This window comes from Solanum dulcamara, chromosome 9, assembly GCF_947179165.1.
Source record: "Solanum dulcamara chromosome 9, daSolDulc1.2, whole genome shotgun sequence".
In the NCBI taxonomy this organism is placed as follows: Eukaryota; Viridiplantae; Streptophyta; class Magnoliopsida; order Solanales; family Solanaceae; genus Solanum; species Solanum dulcamara.
Genome location: NC_077245.1, coordinates 8,441,844 through 8,462,286, shown reverse-complemented (window position 1 = coordinate 8,462,286; position 20,443 = coordinate 8,441,844). Strand labels below are relative to the sequence as shown.

The 20,443-nt window shown below is 35.0% G+C and overlaps 1 protein-coding gene across 1 annotated transcript; it reads right to left on the bottom strand.

Moving 5' to 3' along the window:
* Positions 1–364: 364 nt before the first annotated feature.
* LOC129904266 (uncharacterized) lies at positions 365–8,066 on the bottom strand. Its single transcript, XM_055979807.1, has 16 exons — positions 7,906–8,066; positions 7,582–7,640; positions 6,794–6,887; positions 5,770–5,948; positions 5,408–5,458; positions 5,265–5,321; positions 3,568–3,688; positions 2,893–2,959; positions 2,749–2,790; positions 2,441–2,546; positions 2,212–2,322; positions 1,499–1,570; positions 1,312–1,413; positions 1,184–1,230; positions 984–1,011; positions 365–769 (listed from the first exon to the last, which is right to left on the bottom strand). Exons 2-16 carry the CDS (start codon positions 7,597–7,599, stop codon positions 632–634), a joined length of 1,233 nt encoding a protein of 410 aa, XP_055835782.1. The 5' UTR covers positions 7,600–7,640; positions 7,906–8,066; the 3' UTR covers positions 365–631.
* Positions 8,067–20,443: the final 12,377 nt, after the last annotated feature.

Sequence of the window (20,443 nt, the reverse complement as noted above, 5' to 3'; positions counted from 1 at the left end):
TCGTATCACTGAATTTGCACTCCCCATACTCTATCTTGATCCTACTCAGTTGGAACCTTAGTCTCCAAAATTTATCTCCACACCTCTAACACACTAGTCATACACAAATATATTTATTTAATGTAATAATAGAGGAATAAGTCCAGTCTAACTTATCATATCACTGTGATCAAGGAAAACAAGAATGACTTCCTCTATTACTATTCACTCATTTTTCATTTTCAGATGGTATCAATCAAACCTTACATATTTTCAGATAGTATCAATCAGAACCTTCCATATTTTCAGATAGTATGAATTACAACCTTCCATGTAGTAAAGTTTCATTACTTAAAATAGGAACAATCCATAATGATAGTTAGGATGGAGGAAAATGGTCTTTATTATTTCCTTTGATAGAGCAGAGTTCAATACAACATTTTCTGAAACCGAAAAAAAATAAATATAGTGGAGAGTAATAATTTTTTTCATAGAAAGAATGACACCTAGTTAACAAAAAAACTGAACTCTTTACAAAATTTCTTGAATGAATGTCTTCCGGTAGCAGCATGTTAGCACAAAATACACACTGCTCTTGTCGTCAATTATGTAATATCTATGTTCTTTGATTCCTGTATTAAAATAGTTATAATTATTGTTTCATTTCTTGATTTTGTGCATCTTCTACTTTACTGGGGACCGATAAAAATGGAGCACTACAGGAAGAAATGTCAATCCCAGCAACCTCCATGGCATTGCAGACCCATTCAGGAACATCACCTTGGGGAAACTACAGGTCAAATTTAGGAAGTCACCACAATTTGCACTAACAAATATTTGTATCAGCAATTTGATTAAATGCATGCATAATAGATCAGCAAACAAGCAGGCAAAGATAGCAAAATTTCCAAGTGATTAACGCCTTAAAGACGTGGTCAACAAATAATATTGCAATAAGATGCAATACTCAATGAAATCATTGTCTGAGTGGACTTATTCATTACCATTTTCTGCAGAAATTGACAGACAAATCTGCGAAATTAAACAAATATGTCAAATGATAAGGTAAAAAGAAGCAATGGATGAGAAAGCAGAAAATGAGAATGAGATAGTGATTCATCTTGAAGTGCAAGAAAAGTGTGTGTGTCAAGAAAGCTTTATAATAGTGGAGGGAAAATCTATTTAAAGCTATAAGTGAACATACTCTGGAAACCGTCCTTCAACAATTGATGAGTGCAAGTCTCTGCTAAGCTGCATAATTTGAATGGCTCAAAGTCATGGCTGAGCTAATAAACAAATGAAAATACCTTTAAAAACCGAAGTGTTTGGTACCTTCATCATATAGTGTAAGTTGTGATATGACAGAAGTTGAGATCCCATGGCATCTTTAGTGACAAGGCAGTGAATGTAAGCCCTCGTATACGTTCTACAGACCTTTCAAGAGATGACCGGTATTTCAAACAGTGTACGAATTGAAAATAAGACCATCACTAGTCGATCATCATCTATTTCACTTTACCATACAGTCACATGTGGGATCAATAGGACGCATATCATCTTCCATTGCCTTGTGTTTTAGTTTTAGAACTCCCTGTATCATGCCACAAGAAGAGAAAAAGGCATTATTCCACTTCATAATGAATGGTGGATGATATTTTCATCATAAATTGTTTGAGTTTTGTTTTCAGTTCCCACGTTGATGAAACATTGCAAGGAAACTTCGAGAGATTTCAGGAAAATAAAAACAAACCTTAAATCAAAAATAGAATCAGATGATAATTTAGAGAAAACCAGTTTTTCTTAAAACATCGTAAAATTTTCAGATCATTGAACTACCAGTCTCCATGAACACTTAAAAAAAGGTAGTCAATTATACTCTGTCGCATGGAAGGAGGAGGGAAGTCAAGTAGCACATGTGCACGAATTCAACTCAAATGGAGTTTCTACTACAGGAAATTTTGAGAAGCTCAGCATGATATAATCTACTACTATTAATTACTAGACCCACGGCAAGCTTATCGTCTCTCTCTATTAGTGTTTACAAATCAAACAAGATTTCCATATAGATCAAGAATACACAAATTGGTGTTGGGTTAGAATATTAGTAGTTGTAGATATCTTATCATCCAATCTGAGAATTAGTATTATATTGGTTTCAAAAGAATGGCACTGTGTGATCTCCAGAACCAATTAAGTGATGAATATAAAGAGGTAGTGGGATGAGAAAATTACCTCAGGTACTAGAGCTGTGCCAAAACGAGCAGTACGAGTAGGATAGACGCAATCATACATGTCAGCACCTAAAGCACTGCACACCACAATGTCTAGTGGGTAACCCACCCCCTGGAGTACAGCAGTCGAGATATCAGAAACCATAAGGCATCACATATAAAACTAGAGAATTTGAAAAAAGAGGCATCAAATTATATCTACCAAGGAACATCATAACAGTAACATATACCATTACATATCGTGGTTTATGCTCAGGTAGTGCAGCAGTACACTGAGCCACGACACGCCAAAAGGAGTCTTTATCTTCACCGCCTGCAAGACCACCAATAGCATAGCTGTCACACAAGTAAATTCAGTCATTTCACTCTGTTGATTGTTGAACCCCAATTCTTCTAGTTTGGTTTGTCTGGTAAGCTGCTTTTGAGTTTTATAAGTTATAAGAGGAACATAAATGTGTATATATACACTTTAACGGTTCCACATACAAGGTGATGAACATTTATGATAAAGTGTACATATTTAGAACTACGAACATACCCAGGCAAATTGCGTTCAACTAAACCTCTGACACATATATCTCTGATAACAAGAAATAAACACAAGAAAGTTCGTCAAATGAGATATAATTATGTAAACAGTAAAGCAATCTCAGAAACAACAGGATGTCACAATGCAAGTCACCTTAATACGGGATCCAAACCACCTTGCACTATGCCAAATAGATTCTGCTCATGTGGTCTCTTATGAGCTGCCAATGATAAACAAAAGCATTAAAAACACAAAATTGAGGATCTGGTAGAATTACATCAGCAATTTAAGCTAAGAAACTCTAAATTTAACACTAGAAAGATAAATTCTCAAGCAAACTTTGAGAAACAGTTACTTGCTAAGAAAAACTTCAAAAAATCTACTCAACTATCTGTCAATTAAGTGTTTACTGGACTTAACTCTTGTTAAGTACTGCTAGTTGATAGCATAACATGACAAATGGGGCTTAATATTTCAGGACTATTTTACATTCAATAATAATTTCATCCAACTCTACCACCTAAATTATCGCATCTACCCTAAAAAATGAGCCACTTCCGTCCATTCATTATTCGAGTGTGCCAAATTAACCAAAAGCGAACAACTCAATTGTTTTCAAATTCCTCTCTTTCCTGGGCTTCCCTCCTCAAAATACCTCCCACCTTTCCGGCAAAAACATCAAAATAAGAAGTAGAGAAAATCCCTACATTACAGCAGGTCGTAACCCAAATCTATAGAGATTATCTTTTGCCCACGAAATGTGATTAATGATGAATTTCAGTAGATAAATAACCACATTGAAATGTACATCCTGCTCAATCATATTACCTTCTATGCACCTATCTATCCAACGAAGAGTTCGATACATAGCCTCTTCAATTCTAGGACCTGTGATGGTAGTTTTCACGACATCATCGAGAGCCATAATAATATCTGCACCAATTCTGTTCTGCAATGTGTTGGACAAGTCAGCAAGTTAAACAAAATCAGTTGTAAAGGGCATCTCAAGAAACATAAACTGATAATTATCAGGCTGATGAAAAGATATGATTCGACTAATCAGCAGTATTATTGGGAGTAGATGATATAGAAGCAAAAGCTCGGATACAGCTTTTGGCAGCTCAATAGAAGTTATGCAGCTAGAGTACACACTTGTAAATGCAGTACAAGTGGAAACAGCATCACATGATATAACTCGTCCAATTACAAATGATGAACCCAAGTGTACACCTATCAGACCAAAAAAGAATAAGCAGGGAACACAGGCCTACCAATAATTGGCACTAAAGCCAGAGCAGTCACCAAAATAATGTCATTCTCTATAATTATAAACAGTAATCCAGTCAGATCAAGCTACAATGTTCCATACAATCGCAGGTGTTAGAATATGGCCTTGAAAGATATTTTGGAGAAGTAAAGCTATCCTGAAAGTGGCTTGGTTTGTTTGGATGCCATCCAAGAGGCATGTCTTAGTGAGTTTTTGCATTGGCTTATTTTTAGTGGCTTTTAGCTTTTAAGCTCTTTTTTAGTTATGGAAGTATTTGGGTAACTCAAAAAGTGCTTCATTTTTAGGCTGAAAAGGTACCCAAATAAGCCTTTTTGGCTTTTAATTTATAAGTCACTTTATAAAAGCCAACCCAAATACCCCCTTACACAACAAAACTCACAGGTAGGGACTTTAGCTTGCGCAACAGATGCTACTGGTGAACCAATTTGTGTGAGACATCACATCGATTTTTCTGTTGCAGTTTCATCTGGCAGGTATGGAATTTATTTTTGAATCTTTTTGATCTGCAGTGGGTTATGCCAAATACAGTGATGAGTGAAGAGATGTTAGAAAGATGGCACAGGCATAGGCTGAAAAAGGTGTTAGAACTTTTTGGAACACAGCCCTGCATTCATTCTATGAAGCACTTGGATGGAACGCAAACGTAAATGTTTTGAAGGAAAATTTGATTCTGCTCATAGAGTAAATTTTGTGTCCAGCACATTTGGACTTAGTGGTGTAAAGGAATTGCAAATTATATGGATTTTGTTATGGACTTATTGACACCTTATTTTGTTAAAAAAGGAGTGGCAGTCCTCTGAGCATGTCAAGTTATCATCCTTCTACAATTTACTTCCTATAGAGCATGTCAAATTTCAGCAAGATGTTCATAATGATTTGGCATACAATGTTTCCAAAGATTGCAACAGTTTACAGCTCTCAGCGCTTGCAGATACAGTTGAGAAAAATTGAGATGAAACATAAAGTTAAACATCTAACTATCAAAAGTCTAGTTAAACATCTGTAAACAAGAGGGTATTCCTGGCTCGAGCTCAATCTGCTTGTATAGAACCCGGACTCTGGAGAATAGAAGCAAACACATCTTGACACAATTTTGTAAGGACTAACCTACTATGTTTGTGAAGATTGCAACAGTTTGGAACATTCTGCTTGCTTGGAGTATGACTTTGAGATACAAATATAGTATAGTACAAGATCTATAAATAACAGAACATCTACATCCCAAAAATATACCTACTTGTATCTGTATCGACTCTTCAGGCGTAAGGAGCATTGGCTTTCCATCCACTGGAGACTGCCGAAACGAAGTGACAAATTAAACAGCATGAAACAAAAGAGATAAGGATATGAAACAAAAATGGGAAAGTAGAAAGAGAATACCTGAAACGTGACACCCTTCTCAGTGATATCAGCCAAATGCAACAAGGAGACCTACAGCCAGAAAGGTTTTAAGCTCATTTGACATCTACTGCTCTTCGAAACAACCAATTTTTTCATTGTCAAACAATACATCATATAGAACAAAGCATTTCATGTGTGTTCATAAGACACTAAACAACTAGTTTTGCAAACTTTTGAAGACATGCATGAAATCCATAAGCATAATGGCAAAACAATATGGCACAAAGGTGTAGACTTCCTGATAAACATGTATTTCATACATCCTACATAAAGATTGTAACAGTTTTTCGAATAAAAAAATCTTAAGTGAAGATTGAGGAAGCAGAAGTGTGATAGACTACCATTTGAAAGCCCCCAGAGTCCGTAAGTAGTGCCCTCGGCCAGTTCATGAACTTATGAAGACCCCCTAACTCATCAATGAGCTCAGAGGTAGGACGTAGTGCCAAATGATATGTGTTTCCGAGGATTATTTGGCAACCAATATCCTCAAGCTGGTGGGTGGTCAAACCCTTTATAGTACCTGCGAATATGAAAAGTCCAAATGGGTGACAACGGGAAAAATGCATATCATCAACAAATCCAATAATAGTTTCTATTTTTACAAGTATGAAGAGCAATAAAAAGTACTCTCAAAAAGTTCCAAACATACAGTCTGTAAGCCGATATAGTGCAGAATACAATGTATAGAGTTTTAAGCCGCAGACAAAATCAACTGATACTTTTGATTGAAACAAAAAAACAAAATATGATAATAATGGCAATAGAAGATAAGAGACAGAAATTTATAAGGTTCGACCAATATGCCTGCATCCATGGGTAAGGAGGAGCAATTTCACCGTATTTTCAAATGTAAAGTAAAACAATAAAATTTAAATTCAGACAAATTGTAAAAAATATTTTGTGTCATATGAAATTCATCCCCCAGTGCCAACAAGATCCAACTCTAAACCCAAATACTGGAAACACTATTGTGGAAAACATTTTTCAGAAAATAAGTCATTTGTCGAAAAATATTCTCATCATACCAAACACATCAGTCTTGTTTCAATCAAAAGTATTGACTGATTATGTCCGCGGCATAACATATAGGAAGTCAAAATCGACAGTTAAGTGATATAGTTTTGGCTAGACACAGTTACCAGACATATATGAGACAACTTCAATGTCCTTTTTAACCAAATCAGACCTAAATCCTATACTTTTGACCTGCTTATAACAAGAGGTATCAATAGACTGCTGGCTCTAATTGTTAAGGATTGTCAAATATCTAAAGAACTTAACTATAGACTCGAAACAATATGACAAATTATTAAGAGAGAGAGAAAGAGAGAGCTTCTTGTCGATTGACTGCTCAGATACTCTTACCTTGAGTGCCAACAGGCATGAAAAGAGGTGTCTGGCACTCATAGTGTGGGAGTATAAGCTGAGCTGCACGAGCACGATTAAATCTCCCAAGGATCTGGCATCAGAAATATTTAGGCACAGTTCCTTAAGTGGGATAACAAACAAAGAAAAGTTCTGTAAACGATAGAAAACTTAGGGAGACTAGTTACATTGCTATGCCATATTAGCTGCAATAAAAAAGAACAGCTGATGTCATCTGTAAAATTGCCATCAAGAGTTACCTAAATTAATTGGAAACAGTAAAAACTGGCCTTTTCAGACAAAGTTTTGTCGCTCAAACTAGCTTCTTTGTCCTCCTTCACTAACCGAGCTTATTATTAGTCAAAAAATTGCAACTTAAATTCTCAATACTAAGTTGATGGGACACATTCTTTTGATGAGTACAATCGATCAATTCACATATCAAAAACTCTATTACACTAAACTAGAAGCGGCAATAATGCTCTATTGCTGATCCCTATTACCAAGCAACATCAGTTACAACAACAACAACGTCTCATCCATACAACAACTACATTGAGGTCAGCTATATAAATCCTCCACATCCATCCTCATCATTTGAACCCATTTCAGTTCAATACTCAATAATTTGTTATGTTAAGACAAATTACAATTTATCAATATTCAACAATCCAGTTTCATAAGTGCAATACTATACAATTTCAAATTCTAAATGCTGTTAATGGCTTCTATATTGAATGGAACACCCAAAATCTCTGAAGTACATCAAAATAGTCAAAGAAGTTCACCTCGAAACGAAGTGCCATTACCGCCACTATCTTCCACCGACGTCAGTATCTAATACTAACTGCAACCGCCCAAAAAAAAAACAGTAAAGCGCTCAGAAAGTAAAATTTCAACTCAAACACAATTTTTTTAATAACAAAGTCACCAAAGCAAAAGTGCATTGTACTTCATGAGGATTTAACAAGTAACAAACGAACCAGTCGTATAAAAACTCACATATTTTGCCAGAAAATTGATGTTATATAAGCTTATGGCTAACGTCTAATACAATACAATTAGTATACAAATAATGCATATATGAAAGGTGAATATTCAGATAAGCTTACAGAAAACGGTGAATATAGCGGCGGCGGAGGCGAAGGCAAGGAGAATCAGAATACGAGCGTGCCCTAAATTAAGTAGCACTGCGAGGAACGTGAAAGGGGCGGCCAAAGTCAATTTTTCTTTATATAGCAAAATATTTAAATTTGTCCTGACACAAACTGAAGTTTCTGCGGGTTCCCGATTTGTCAAATTCTATAAAAGCAAGTGTGTCCATGCTGACAAAACTTACTTATTTTGAAGAGGAAAAAGAAATTTGTATTTGATTAATTTATTTGAAAAATATTTTTTTGATATTTAATAAGTAAATTGTGTTTGATTATTTTGAATGTCAAATAATGATAAATGACAAATATCAAAACATATATTATTATTCAAACATTTTAATTATAAAAAAATAATGGTCATTCGATGTATATTTCATGTATAAAATATATCATAATGTATAATTCATGTATAATTAATCTATATTGTATAGTCAGTATATACTTTTTATGACTTTTGCAATCTATATTTTATAGTCACTGTATATTTCCTATGATTTTTGGCTATTTTTTTTATATAAATAAAACATAGTTATATTTATTGTAAATTAATTAATTTATTGTATATATTTAAAATTGACCCTATTATAATTATATTGTATTTAATTACAAATTTGAAAATGAAACAATCAATTCAAAATCATAATGATATTTAAAATGAAATATACAACATTTTTTGACATCTAAACATTTCTTTCTAACCGTCATGAATTTAATTTCTAATCTTATCGTGAAAATACTTATATGATACAATATGGCCATGACGTTATAACGAAAATCCTGTTATGAATAATGTAAGCTCACTCACTTTAATGAAATATGCATCAACATTCTAAAGTATTTTATTAAATATCTGTAGGGTGTGACTTAATAAAAATTAACTATATAATAAGAATAAATCGCATTTCACTTTCTAACTGACTGTTTAAATTATTTTTAAACAAACTTGAATGTTTAAACTCTCAAAATCTACAATTGAGTAGTTTAAACTAAAGCTATTAACTCAACGTTCATCAAAATTTAGTATTCTTATTCAGGATATATATCACTCTAATCCTTCAATTTTATCAATAATGTGCTCTACAGCTATATTGTAATTGTAAAATTTAAATTTTAATGTGAAAAAAGGGGAGAGAATTATTTTGAGCAATGTTCTCACAAATCACGGATTTTGTTATTTTTGAAGAGTCTTTTAAAGTCTTAGTGAAAACCTAAAATTCAAAAACAAATCTACCGTAAATGATGTTAATATCTTGTTTTAACGTGAATTCACGATAAAAAAGAAAGAATAAAAAGCTTTTCAACACTCGTTTATCTTTAAATGTTCCTAAGCCTGTAAAAATAAAGTGAAATTCTCTATTTTCATCGTAACTTGGATAGTGTATATTTTATTTGGGTCCTATACTCATTGTTTCGTGATCAAAATGCACCCAAAAGGGCCAGTGCCCAGGTGAGCAATTTGTGATCCTATCTCGTCCAAAATGGGCTCTTCGACTCACCATTATGCACATTGAGATGTGGTGTCTCACGTCCAAAAAGAATTCTCTATCGGATTTCTAAATAAACATTTTATGCGAAATAGTGAAACAATAAATGATTTATGGAGTTGGAAACACGACTTCAAAGGAAGGCTTTAATTTGATATATATTACTTAATTCATTGTTGTCACGATCCAAAATGGGTCATGAGTGACACTCACACTTAACCTTCTAGGTAGGAGAACCAACGATACAAACTCCAACTTATAAAATATGACAATAACGCGAAAACTCAATTTATGAGAGTAAGAGATAATAAAACTACTAAAGTCTATTAGATACGTCTTTCCAAAACCTGAAAGTCATCACTTCAAAGACATCTAATTCTAAAATACTACGTCTGAAAATATCAAACACCAGAATAAATAAATAACTTAATGTGTCCGAAAACTAAGGACACCATGCCATGCCCGAGAGAATCCAACACTAGCTAGAAGGAATAGCTCGCCCTAGAACCTGATGTGCTGGACACTGGCTAGAGCTGAGGTCGAGTCGAATTCGATGGAACACCCGTTGCACTCCACAAAATAAAACAAAGAAAAATACAAGTAGGGGTCAGTACGGAACAACATGTACTGAGTAGGTATCATCGACCGACTCAAAATAAAAATCAATATGCATAAAGTAATAGCGAAAAATCAATCATAGCACTTAACAGGTGACAACCAACAAGATCAAAATCAAGTGACAACACAATGAACAATTACATAACCAATCAACAATATTAAGATCACACATGAGAACGCAGGTCTCCACATCATGCTCTTTTGAGAAATGAGTTATTGGAGATTGGGTAGAATTAAATCATTTTAATTTGTTTTTCTTTAATATTATCGTGTCGAAATGTGACACCCGATCCAAATATACCGTGCCAGAATGTGACACCCAATCCAAATATATCATGTCGGCTAGTGACACTCGATCCAAATATAATTAATTTATCATTCTTTATTATTACATTTCACTTCATTAACAATATTTCATCAAGCCTTCTTTATTTAATGCACCATTTTTGATAGGGCAAGTTCAAGCTCATGGATTTCACGGACTTGGAATTTCAGACCAATCACAACAACTTACCAACCATCCAAACCACAATAATTAAATGCATAGTAAACTTCACACATTACTCAATGACTATCAAACGCTATTAAGAATCTATCTATGATATAGAATAAACTATAACCTACTTCAACCGAAGAACCGAAGTTGAACAAGATAATCCACCAATGTTTTTCCTTTCTTCAAAGCCTCACGTTTCCAATCTATCAATTATACAATATTCGTAAGCAAACGAATATATATATGTATCTTTAACTTATACCCAACAACTTATCCAAATTTATAATCAAATTCCTAAGTTTTGATACCAACTAATATCTCAAGTCTCATATTCCTAAATCTTAAGGAAGGGTTAAGCCTCAATTTTTTCCAATATCATAAATTTGATGATATTTATATAATACAATACACCTAATATTTGATTAGATATAGCAATATATCAAACTTGAATCAAATTTATAATACTATATGAAAAATTTCAACCAAAAACTTAGGAAATTAATGGCAATAGCATCATCCTCCATTGAGTCATCTCCAAAGATATCCTCAATGGTCGAAGTATACTCATACATATGCTTCTGGGTAATTTCCTTTTTGTGAGCAAAATAAGATAACTTCATTCTACCATATTGTTCAAGAGGAAACGACATCTTACCATAACTTTAATTTGCTTTCAAGTGCACCCTCAAGTTCTCATGAGTTGAATGAGTTACTCCAACCACTTGATATTGCTCCTGATCACAAGCAAACGCTGCAGCAATGGCGGCAAGAGGGTAGATATCACCTTTAATTTCAAAAGCCATGAAAACAGCGGCTGGTTTGCTCCTCATCTTCCTCAATTACGTAACTCTATGCCACCTTTGTTCAGTTTAGTACTTCTCGTTGTCGACGTCAAATGGGTAAGTCTTCTTAACCTAATTCCCTCCTCTCTTTTTTTCTGTTATGCATATTAGTGGACAAATAAATATCAAACCCTCTTCTACTTTATTTTAATAAATATGAGATAAGTGGTATAATGTATTAAATAAATTATAAATTTAGCCCATCAACTAAATTAAATATCTAAAGTTATACCTCAACTAAATAACTATAGTTATCGAATAGTCCAAATACCCATTAAAAATTTACAGAATGAGTCTTTTATAAAATAAAAATGTTCTAATTCTCAATGACCTAATCGAATCCAATTCTAAGCAGGCGAAAGGTCCAAACCGTAGCCAGGAGCGAGCCGAATTTCGAAATGAAAGTGAAAGAGTAAGCAAAAAATTCAAATTCCATTTTTTGAATAAATGATTGGCTACAAATGAATTTTCTTTTTAGTAAACGTGGGTCGTTACAATTATATATCGATAGACGTCATTGTTTGAAGAAAAAATCAACTTGTTCCAAATTATCTTTTTTATAAATGGCCTTATAACCACCCCAAGCATAACATTTAAATATTACATATCTTTATAATATTTCGGGCATTCATGTGGACAACTTAGAAACTGATTAGTGAACACATAAATACTTAGCGACGTTTTTTGAGACTTCATGTTGAAATGGAGGCTAAAAGAGATGGGTGATTTGGGATGATGACCTAAGAGATTGAGAGAGAAGTTTTGGGGATTTTCATTTCATCCGAGAGGAAGAAAGAGTAAAGTGAAGTGTTATTTTCACCTACTCACACTGTTAATACATATACTTCTTCTACTAACAACCACTTAATCAGTAGTGTCCATACTAACAACTAATTATACACTCATACAACCAACTATACAATACACACAATACACCACTAACTACTAACTGATTATGTCATAACACCATATGTTAATACTCCCCCTCAAGTTGGAGGGTGCATGATATCCAACACTCCCAACTTGTCCATCAAATATACATGTTGTTGTCCGCTTAGTCCCTTTGTCATCAGGTCTGCTTGTTGATCATTTGTCTTCACAAATGTTGCTTTGATGATTCCTTCCTTTATTTTGTCCCTTATGAAGTGACAATCGATTTCAATATGCTTTGTTCTCTCATGGTAAACTACATTAGCTGCTAGTTGAATCGCTGCCTTGCTATCACTCCAAACAACTACTGCTGATGAACCTCCACTCCAAGCTCACTGAACAGGCCCAGCAGCCAAGTAATTTCTGCAACAACAACTGTCATGCTTCTATATTCAGTTCAACTGAGCTCTTGGATATTGTTTGCTGCTTTTTCGATTTTCAAAAGATAAGTAACTCTCCAAACTTCACAGCATAGCCTATGATGGATCTTCTTATATTGGGACATGTTGTCCAATCTGAATCACACCAATAAGTTATCTCTTGTGTAGGTTTTGCTCTGTAAATAAGGCCCTATCCTGGTGTATTTTTCAGGTATCTGACTACTCTAATAGTTGCTTCCCAGTGTGACGTCTTAGGTTCTTGCATGAATTGACTTAGTGTTTGGACTACAAAGCTGATGTCTGGCCTGGTGATGGTGACATACAATAGTCTTCCTATTAACCTTTAATAATTTGAGACTTCTTCTAAAGCTTCATTGCCTTCAGCTCCAACAACCTTGTCATATTCCATAGTGGTCAACTTATTTCCAGCTTTTAGTGGTGTAGCAGCTGGCTTTGCACCTCCTAAGCCTATTTCTGATATTAGCTCCAGTGTATATTTCCTTTGATTAAGGATGATGTCATGTTGTGATCTCAAAACTTCTATGCCAAGAAAATATTTGAGTTCCCCCAATTCCTTCACTCTGAAGTCATGTTGTAGAATCTGTTTTGCTGCTTCTATGAGGCTATTGCTATCTCCAGTGATGAGAAAATCACCTACATATAGAAGTATTATGACAATGTTGTTACCTGACTTCCTTGTGAAGAGTGAGTAGTCATGAAGGTTTTGTGTGAACCCTGCAGATATCAGTGCATCAGTTAACTTGATGTTCCATTGTCTTGATGCCTGTTTGAGACCATACAAGGACTTCAACAACCTGCACACTTTGGTCTCCCCCTGTCTCTTGAACCCTTCTGGTAACTCCATATACACTTCTTCATAAAGATATTCTTGCAAGAATGCATTGTATACATCTATTTGATAAAGTTTCCATCCTTTTGAGGCTGCCAATGCAATCACTGATCTCATAGTGACTATTTTTGCCGATGGGGAGAAGGTATCATGATAATCAAGACCTTCCTTTTGACTTTATCCTTTTGCCACCAACCTTGCCTTGAATCTTTCTACTTCTCTATTTGCCTTATATTTGATCTTGTATACCCATTTAGAGCCAACTGTATTTTTACCATTTGGAAGATCAACAACCTTCCAAGTATGATTATCCTCAAGGGCTTTGATCTCCTGCTGCATACCTTCTAACCATCTTGCATCCCTTGAAGCCTCCTTGAAATATTTTGGTTCAGTTAAGGCAGAGAATTTTGCTAAATAACTTCTATAATTTTCTGATGTTCCTGCATATGTCAGATACTTGCTGATAGAGTAGATGTGGTGTTGACAACATAATCATTCAACCATCCAGGTTGCTTGGTTGACCTAATTGGTCTGTTGCCAGTGACAGCATGAGTAGCATTGCCATGCTGCAATGGATGTTCAGCTGCTTGCAATGGTTCAGCTTCAGCAACCTCAGCATCCATGATGTTTGTATCTGTAGTAGCATTACCATCATCATTGTCAACTGAGTGTGCCTCCCTTGCTGCTACTGGTGGATTCTGGCAAATATGAGTAGGAGCAGGGGAATCATATAGAATATCAACATGGCTCAATTGAAAGAATGTGCTCTCCTCTAAGTCTGCAAGTTTGCTTAAAGGAAAGTCAGTTTCATGGAACACCACATCCCTGCTAATAAAAAATTTGTTAGTAGATAAGTCAAGCACAATATAGCCCATTTTATGTTTTTGAAAACCCATGAATACAGTCTTCTTGGCTCTATGAGCAAATTTGTCAGACCTGGGTAGTGTAGTAATAAAACATAAGCTGCCAGGTACCCTTAGATGATCAAGGGATGCGTTGCTGTGATGCAATAATTCATAAGGAGTACATCCCTTCAGAACACTGGATGACAACTTGTTCATAAGGTATACTGCAGTTTTAACACAAAAATCCTAGTATTTTGTTGGAAATGCAGCTTGAAACTTAATAGCTCTTGCCATCTCCAAGATCTGTCTGTGTTTCCTCTCAACCACCCTATTTTGTTGAGGTATATAAGGACAACTGCTCTGATGAATTATCCATATGCTCTGCAATAACTTACAACTTTGAGAGTTAAAGAACTCAGTGCCATTGTCAGACCTAATGGTCTTGACTTTGCAATTAAATTAAGTATTCACAAGGATAAAAAATTGCTTCAAAACTACAATTACTTCAGCCTTCATCTGCAATAAATGAATCCAAGTATATCTGGTATGATCATCAACAATAGTGAAAAAATAATTCTTCTTGTCAAAAGTGGGAGTTTTATAAGGACCCCACAAATCTAGGTGCAATAGTTCAAAAGGCTGATTTGCTCTAGAAACGCTTATAGGAAATTATAGTCTAGTCTGCTTTGCTAATGGATATATTCTACAATTGTTATGTACATTTCTGCCAAACTTATTTTGGAATTCTGCCATAGTCTTCATAGTGAATATGGAGGAGTGGCCCAGTCTTCTATGTCATAAGCTACATCTTTCATCAGCATATGCTAGATAGACTTGCCTCATATCTTCTATGCTTTGTTCATTAGAGTCTTCAGCTGTCCCTTGGAAAATGTACGGTCCTCCTTGCAATCTACCAATCCCCTTCACCCTGCCACTATATAGATCCTGAAAGATGCAGTGATCAGGGAAAAAAATAACTGAGCAACATAGCTCTTTAGTTAATTATGATACTGATAATAGATTGTATTTAAAATCAGGCACAAACAACATATTTGTGATTCTCTTCTGGCCAAATAATTCTACACTTTCTGTGTGTGTAATTGACACTGTGCTTCCATTTGGCAGGTGTATCCTTACTCCTTTACTATTATGCAGGCTATGAATATTCTTGAGTATTTTGTCATTTGCAGTAACATGGTGAGAGGCTCCGGAATCAACTATCCAGTCACATCCTTCTAGTTGGGACATCAAACAAGTCACAATACCTGTCATATGGGCTTGATACTTCTTAAAGCTACTGTCATGATGATTGTATTAATTCTCTGAATCATGATAATTGGGCTTGCCATCGCCTCTTCTGCTGTTGTTATCAGCATACTGATCATCCTTACCTGCATATTTCCCTTGAAAGCAATTTGTATTACTAGCCATTGCAGCATGTGTTTCTTTTCTCCATCATTCAGTGTTATCCCTCTTGTACTTTTCTCTGTATCTATCCTTCCTTCATCCATCGCGCTAGTTGTTATCCTTCCTGTAGCTATCATAGGTACCTTCCCATTTTCTGTTGGCTCTGTCATCCCTTTCTGAAGGATAGCCAACAAGCTTGTAACACTCCTTCTTTGTATGGTTTCGCATATGACAATTCTCACAATACATTGAATTGTTTCCCTTATAGTTATCACTTCTTTTGGCTTGCATTGCTATGGGATTGGACCTTTCAACATTTACTTGTTGACTTTCATTCTGCACAATTAGAGTATAAGCTTGATTCACAGATGGTGCATTTGACTTCATCAAGATCTGCCGCTTAGCTTGGTCGTATGCTTCATTCAAACCGCTCAAGAATTGCATTAACCTCTACTCTTGTACATACTCAATATAGTCCTTAGACTTTAGACAGCCAAAGTTCGGAGAAGGAGCTATCAAATCGGATTCACTCCACAACTCCTTCAATTTAGATAAATACACTGACACTAGACTTGTTCCCTGTTTGAGGTTTGTAATGGTTGTGTGTACTTGAAAGATTCGTACTCGATTTACCTTGTCAAAGCTTTCCTTCAGATCCTCCCAGACTAAATGTGCATTTGATGCATACACGATTCCGCTCAATAAGCTCTCTGATACTGTGTTCATAATCCAAGAAAGAACAATCACATTCACCGTCTCCCACTGTTCATGAAGCGATTTGTCGAATGATTCCTTCGTGCATGTATCAGTCACGAATCCTAGCTTCTTCTTAACTAGAAGAGAGATCCTCATGGCTCGACTCCACACTCCATAATTTTCAGATCCATCGCGCTGTCCGATGGGTGCACGTACAAAGGATGTCCATGTTCTATGACTATCTTCTCACTCGATGTTTGTAACTATGAACGGTCACCCATGGTTTTCAGCTCCGGGCTTCAGCTTCGACGGCAACGACAGAGCTTCAGCTTCAACGGCGAGCTCCAATTCCTCAATCGGTGACCCGCTCTGATACCATGTTGAAATGGAGGCTAAAAGAGATGAGACGATGGCCTAAGAGATTAAGAGAGAAGTTTTGGGGATTTTCATTTCATCTGAGAGGAAGAAAGAGTAAAGTGAAGTGTTCTTTTCACCTACTCACACGGTTAATACATATACTTCTTCTACTAACAACCACTTAATCAGTAGGGCCCACAGTAACAACTAATTATACACTCACACAACCAACTACACAATACACACAATACACCACTAACTACTAACTGATTATGTCATAACACCATATGTCAATACTTCAGTCTTCTCGTAATTTATATTTTTAATCTGTGTGACTAAATTTTTAATTTTTTCCGTGTCCATAGAGATTTGAGGTATTTAATCAAAAACTTGATTTTTATATAGCAACAAAAAAAAATCTCTATTTGGAAAGAGTAACACTTTTTGAAAAAATAAATTTTCTCAAGGAAGTTATGTTTACCAAAAACTGATATTTACCATAATTTCTCATTAATTCAACATACGTATCTTTTAAACATTAAAAACAAATTACTCTTACCTAAATAGTGATCAATTCCTTACCTTATTGGTGTTGAAGTTGCTGCCATGTGACCAGGAGGTCACGGGTTCAAGTCTTGGAAACAGCCTCTGGCAGAAATGCAAGGTAAGACTGCATACAATAGACCCTTGTGGTCAGGCCCTTCCCCGGACCCCGCGCATAGCGAGTGCTTTAGTGCACCGGACTGCCCTTTCATTGGTGTTGACCAAAGCCAATTTCCACCAACTTAATTAAGCCAGACAACTTTACATGCCAGTGCCAATTCATCGATTGAGTTAATCTTTTCTAAATCTACACTTTCATGATGCTTATATTTAATTTAGTTAATATCTATTTAAAAAAAGAAAAAAAACTACCCATATTTTGTTAGTTCAATACTCAAAGATATGAAATGTTATTATTACCTAGAACTATCTAAAAAAAAATTGCAGTGCCAAGTATCATGGAGATTGGAGAGTAGCCAGACTCTATTTGGTGTGTAATTTATATGACGTTTTACATTCATATTTAAAAATTAATTATTTCTTATAGACATAACCCACAACGCGCTAAATATTTATTTTAAGTATACTTTAATATTCAATTTTTTTATTTTTAATTAGATTTACTAGGATTGATTAATTTTTTTATTTCATTTTTATTTTAGAAATATGAGTTTTTAACTGAATTTATTGTTCTGAAACAAATTATTGAATTTTGAAAAAGAAAAAAAACATTAATTTAGATAAGCCAAAAATCTATATATGATCAATTCATTATTATTGTTGTATAGGTCAATTTTTACTAAAGTTTTTCTTGAAGAAAATGCATAAGTACCTCTCTAGAAAGGTTTAATTTTTAACTATACACTTTATCTTTACAAGAATACTATTATCGTTTGAATCAACTTAAACTAAAATTATTTATACCTTAATCACTTATATGGCAAGATATTATATTTTACTTTTTTGTTTGGTTGCAAACTGTACACATACCCACAATAGTATGAGGCTGGGCATATTTCGATTCAAATCAAAAAAAATTAATCGAACTAAACTTTTTTTTATTTGTGTTTTAATTTCTCAATTTGATCCTTCAATTTGGATTTTAAATTTTAAAATTTTGATTTTCGATTTTTGAATAATATAATTCGATTAATCGAAAAATTAAATTTTGCTAGTCACTAAAAATTCAAGTCTCTTCGAGGCCCACTTGAAAAATGAAATTAAATTCTCTCTGGGAACATAGGATTGTCTTCGAGACCTCTAGCAACAAACTCTGCATTCAAATACCACTAATACTAATCTGCAATAGATATAACACACACTACAATTTCTCAAAATATACTTCATTTACTTTCTCCACTTTTTCATCATCTTCTATTATAACCTTATTATTTACAAAATCAAAGTCATTTTCAGCTGCAAAGTTATCCTCAATTCCATCAAAAGTAGCGGACCCTTCATCGAACTCAGATAAAACATCCTCAAGATCAATAATGTCTTTATCATTTTCAATGGGTTCAGAACCTAGAGATTCAGATTGTTCAAAATTTGAAGATGGATTTGATGAGAAAAGCCTTGTTGTTTCGCATAAACAAGATTTGAAAGAGACCCAATGAAAATAATAATGAAATGAAGATTCATATAACCTCACTGGAGCTAAAGTTTGATCGGATATGTGAGAAAATGTCCAATATGATGATATTCAAATTGAAAAATTGAATTGAATTTACAAAAATTAAATTGAATCAGATTTATTTTAGTACAGTTTTGATTAATGTTTCTATCATTTTGAACACTGAAAAATTGAATCAAATTTCATGAATCTAATTGAACCGATTGAATGGCTAGCCTAACAATAGTATAACAAGCCACCAAACACATGAGAACTACATAAAAGCATATCACATGCTTACTATACTATTGTCTAACACATTTTTTTTTTTTTGGGAACAGACCCTACACGAGGCTCCCACCTCTCGTGCACAGTCAGGGGTTGAGCAACACCCCCAAGCCTTAACATAAATAACATAAGTAAAAATACAAGGAGGGGGACATAAACCTTACCTCCGATCCTATGGTGGTTCATAAGTCAGCTAACCTATTAAGGTCGGCTAACTCATCCCCGAAACAAAAAAAGGGCTAACTATAACTAGAAAGCAGTAAACCTATGAGAGGACTTCTCCCGGTACAATTCGACTAATAAAGCATAAATGAGGGAGACTCTCCCCTTCCATGAGAAAACAAGAAAGTAATCTACACTAGTCCTATTCAACTATGCTACGTACCATACATAGCTAAATTGAAAGAAGAACAAGTATATGAACCTTCTATCTCGCATGGGGTGGGAAAATTCTTTTCATCTTTGCCCTTTTTAGTCTTGTCATAACAGGTAAGTCCCAATGGAAGGTTGCATCCACTTCAGGATTGAGCATATATCAGCTAAGGAGGATGAAGGTAGCGTAAGTATATTGAGTTGTAGCAACCAGCATCCTTGGAGTTGTTGAGGAAGGCCTTGAAAAAGCTTATTGCTTGCTGCAAATTGAAGCTGTAGTAGCTTTGCTTGTGGCTATTGTTATGGAGTAGAACTGCTGCTGCCTTGTACCTAGGTCATTGATGATGTGGTTGTTCAGCCCAGCTAGTAGATGATCTTCTTTTGTGCCTATATTCACAATCAAGCACCTGCAAGGGGATCCAAATAATTTGGTATGGTTGCTGCAGGTAGTGGAGGATGTTGGAGGGTGCTGGAGAGCTCCTGGTATGTGGATCTACACATACAGATAGCCAAGGAAGCAAGCAGTGAAGCTTGCTGCAGTCCTGTAACCAGTTTGTTGTTGCCTCTGTAGCTGAATTGGTAATATGCTTGTTGTAGATCCCTCTTTTGGATTTGGGATACCTGCATAGACAACCAACAACAGAGAAATACACAAACAAGCAAATGTGCATCTCCTTGTTGCTTCCTTTGTGATTAGGTTGCTTGTTGGTGTCAGTTACACAAGAAGGGAGGTTCTTTGTTGTGATCAGGTTCAGCTTCTTGGAGTACCTGCACAG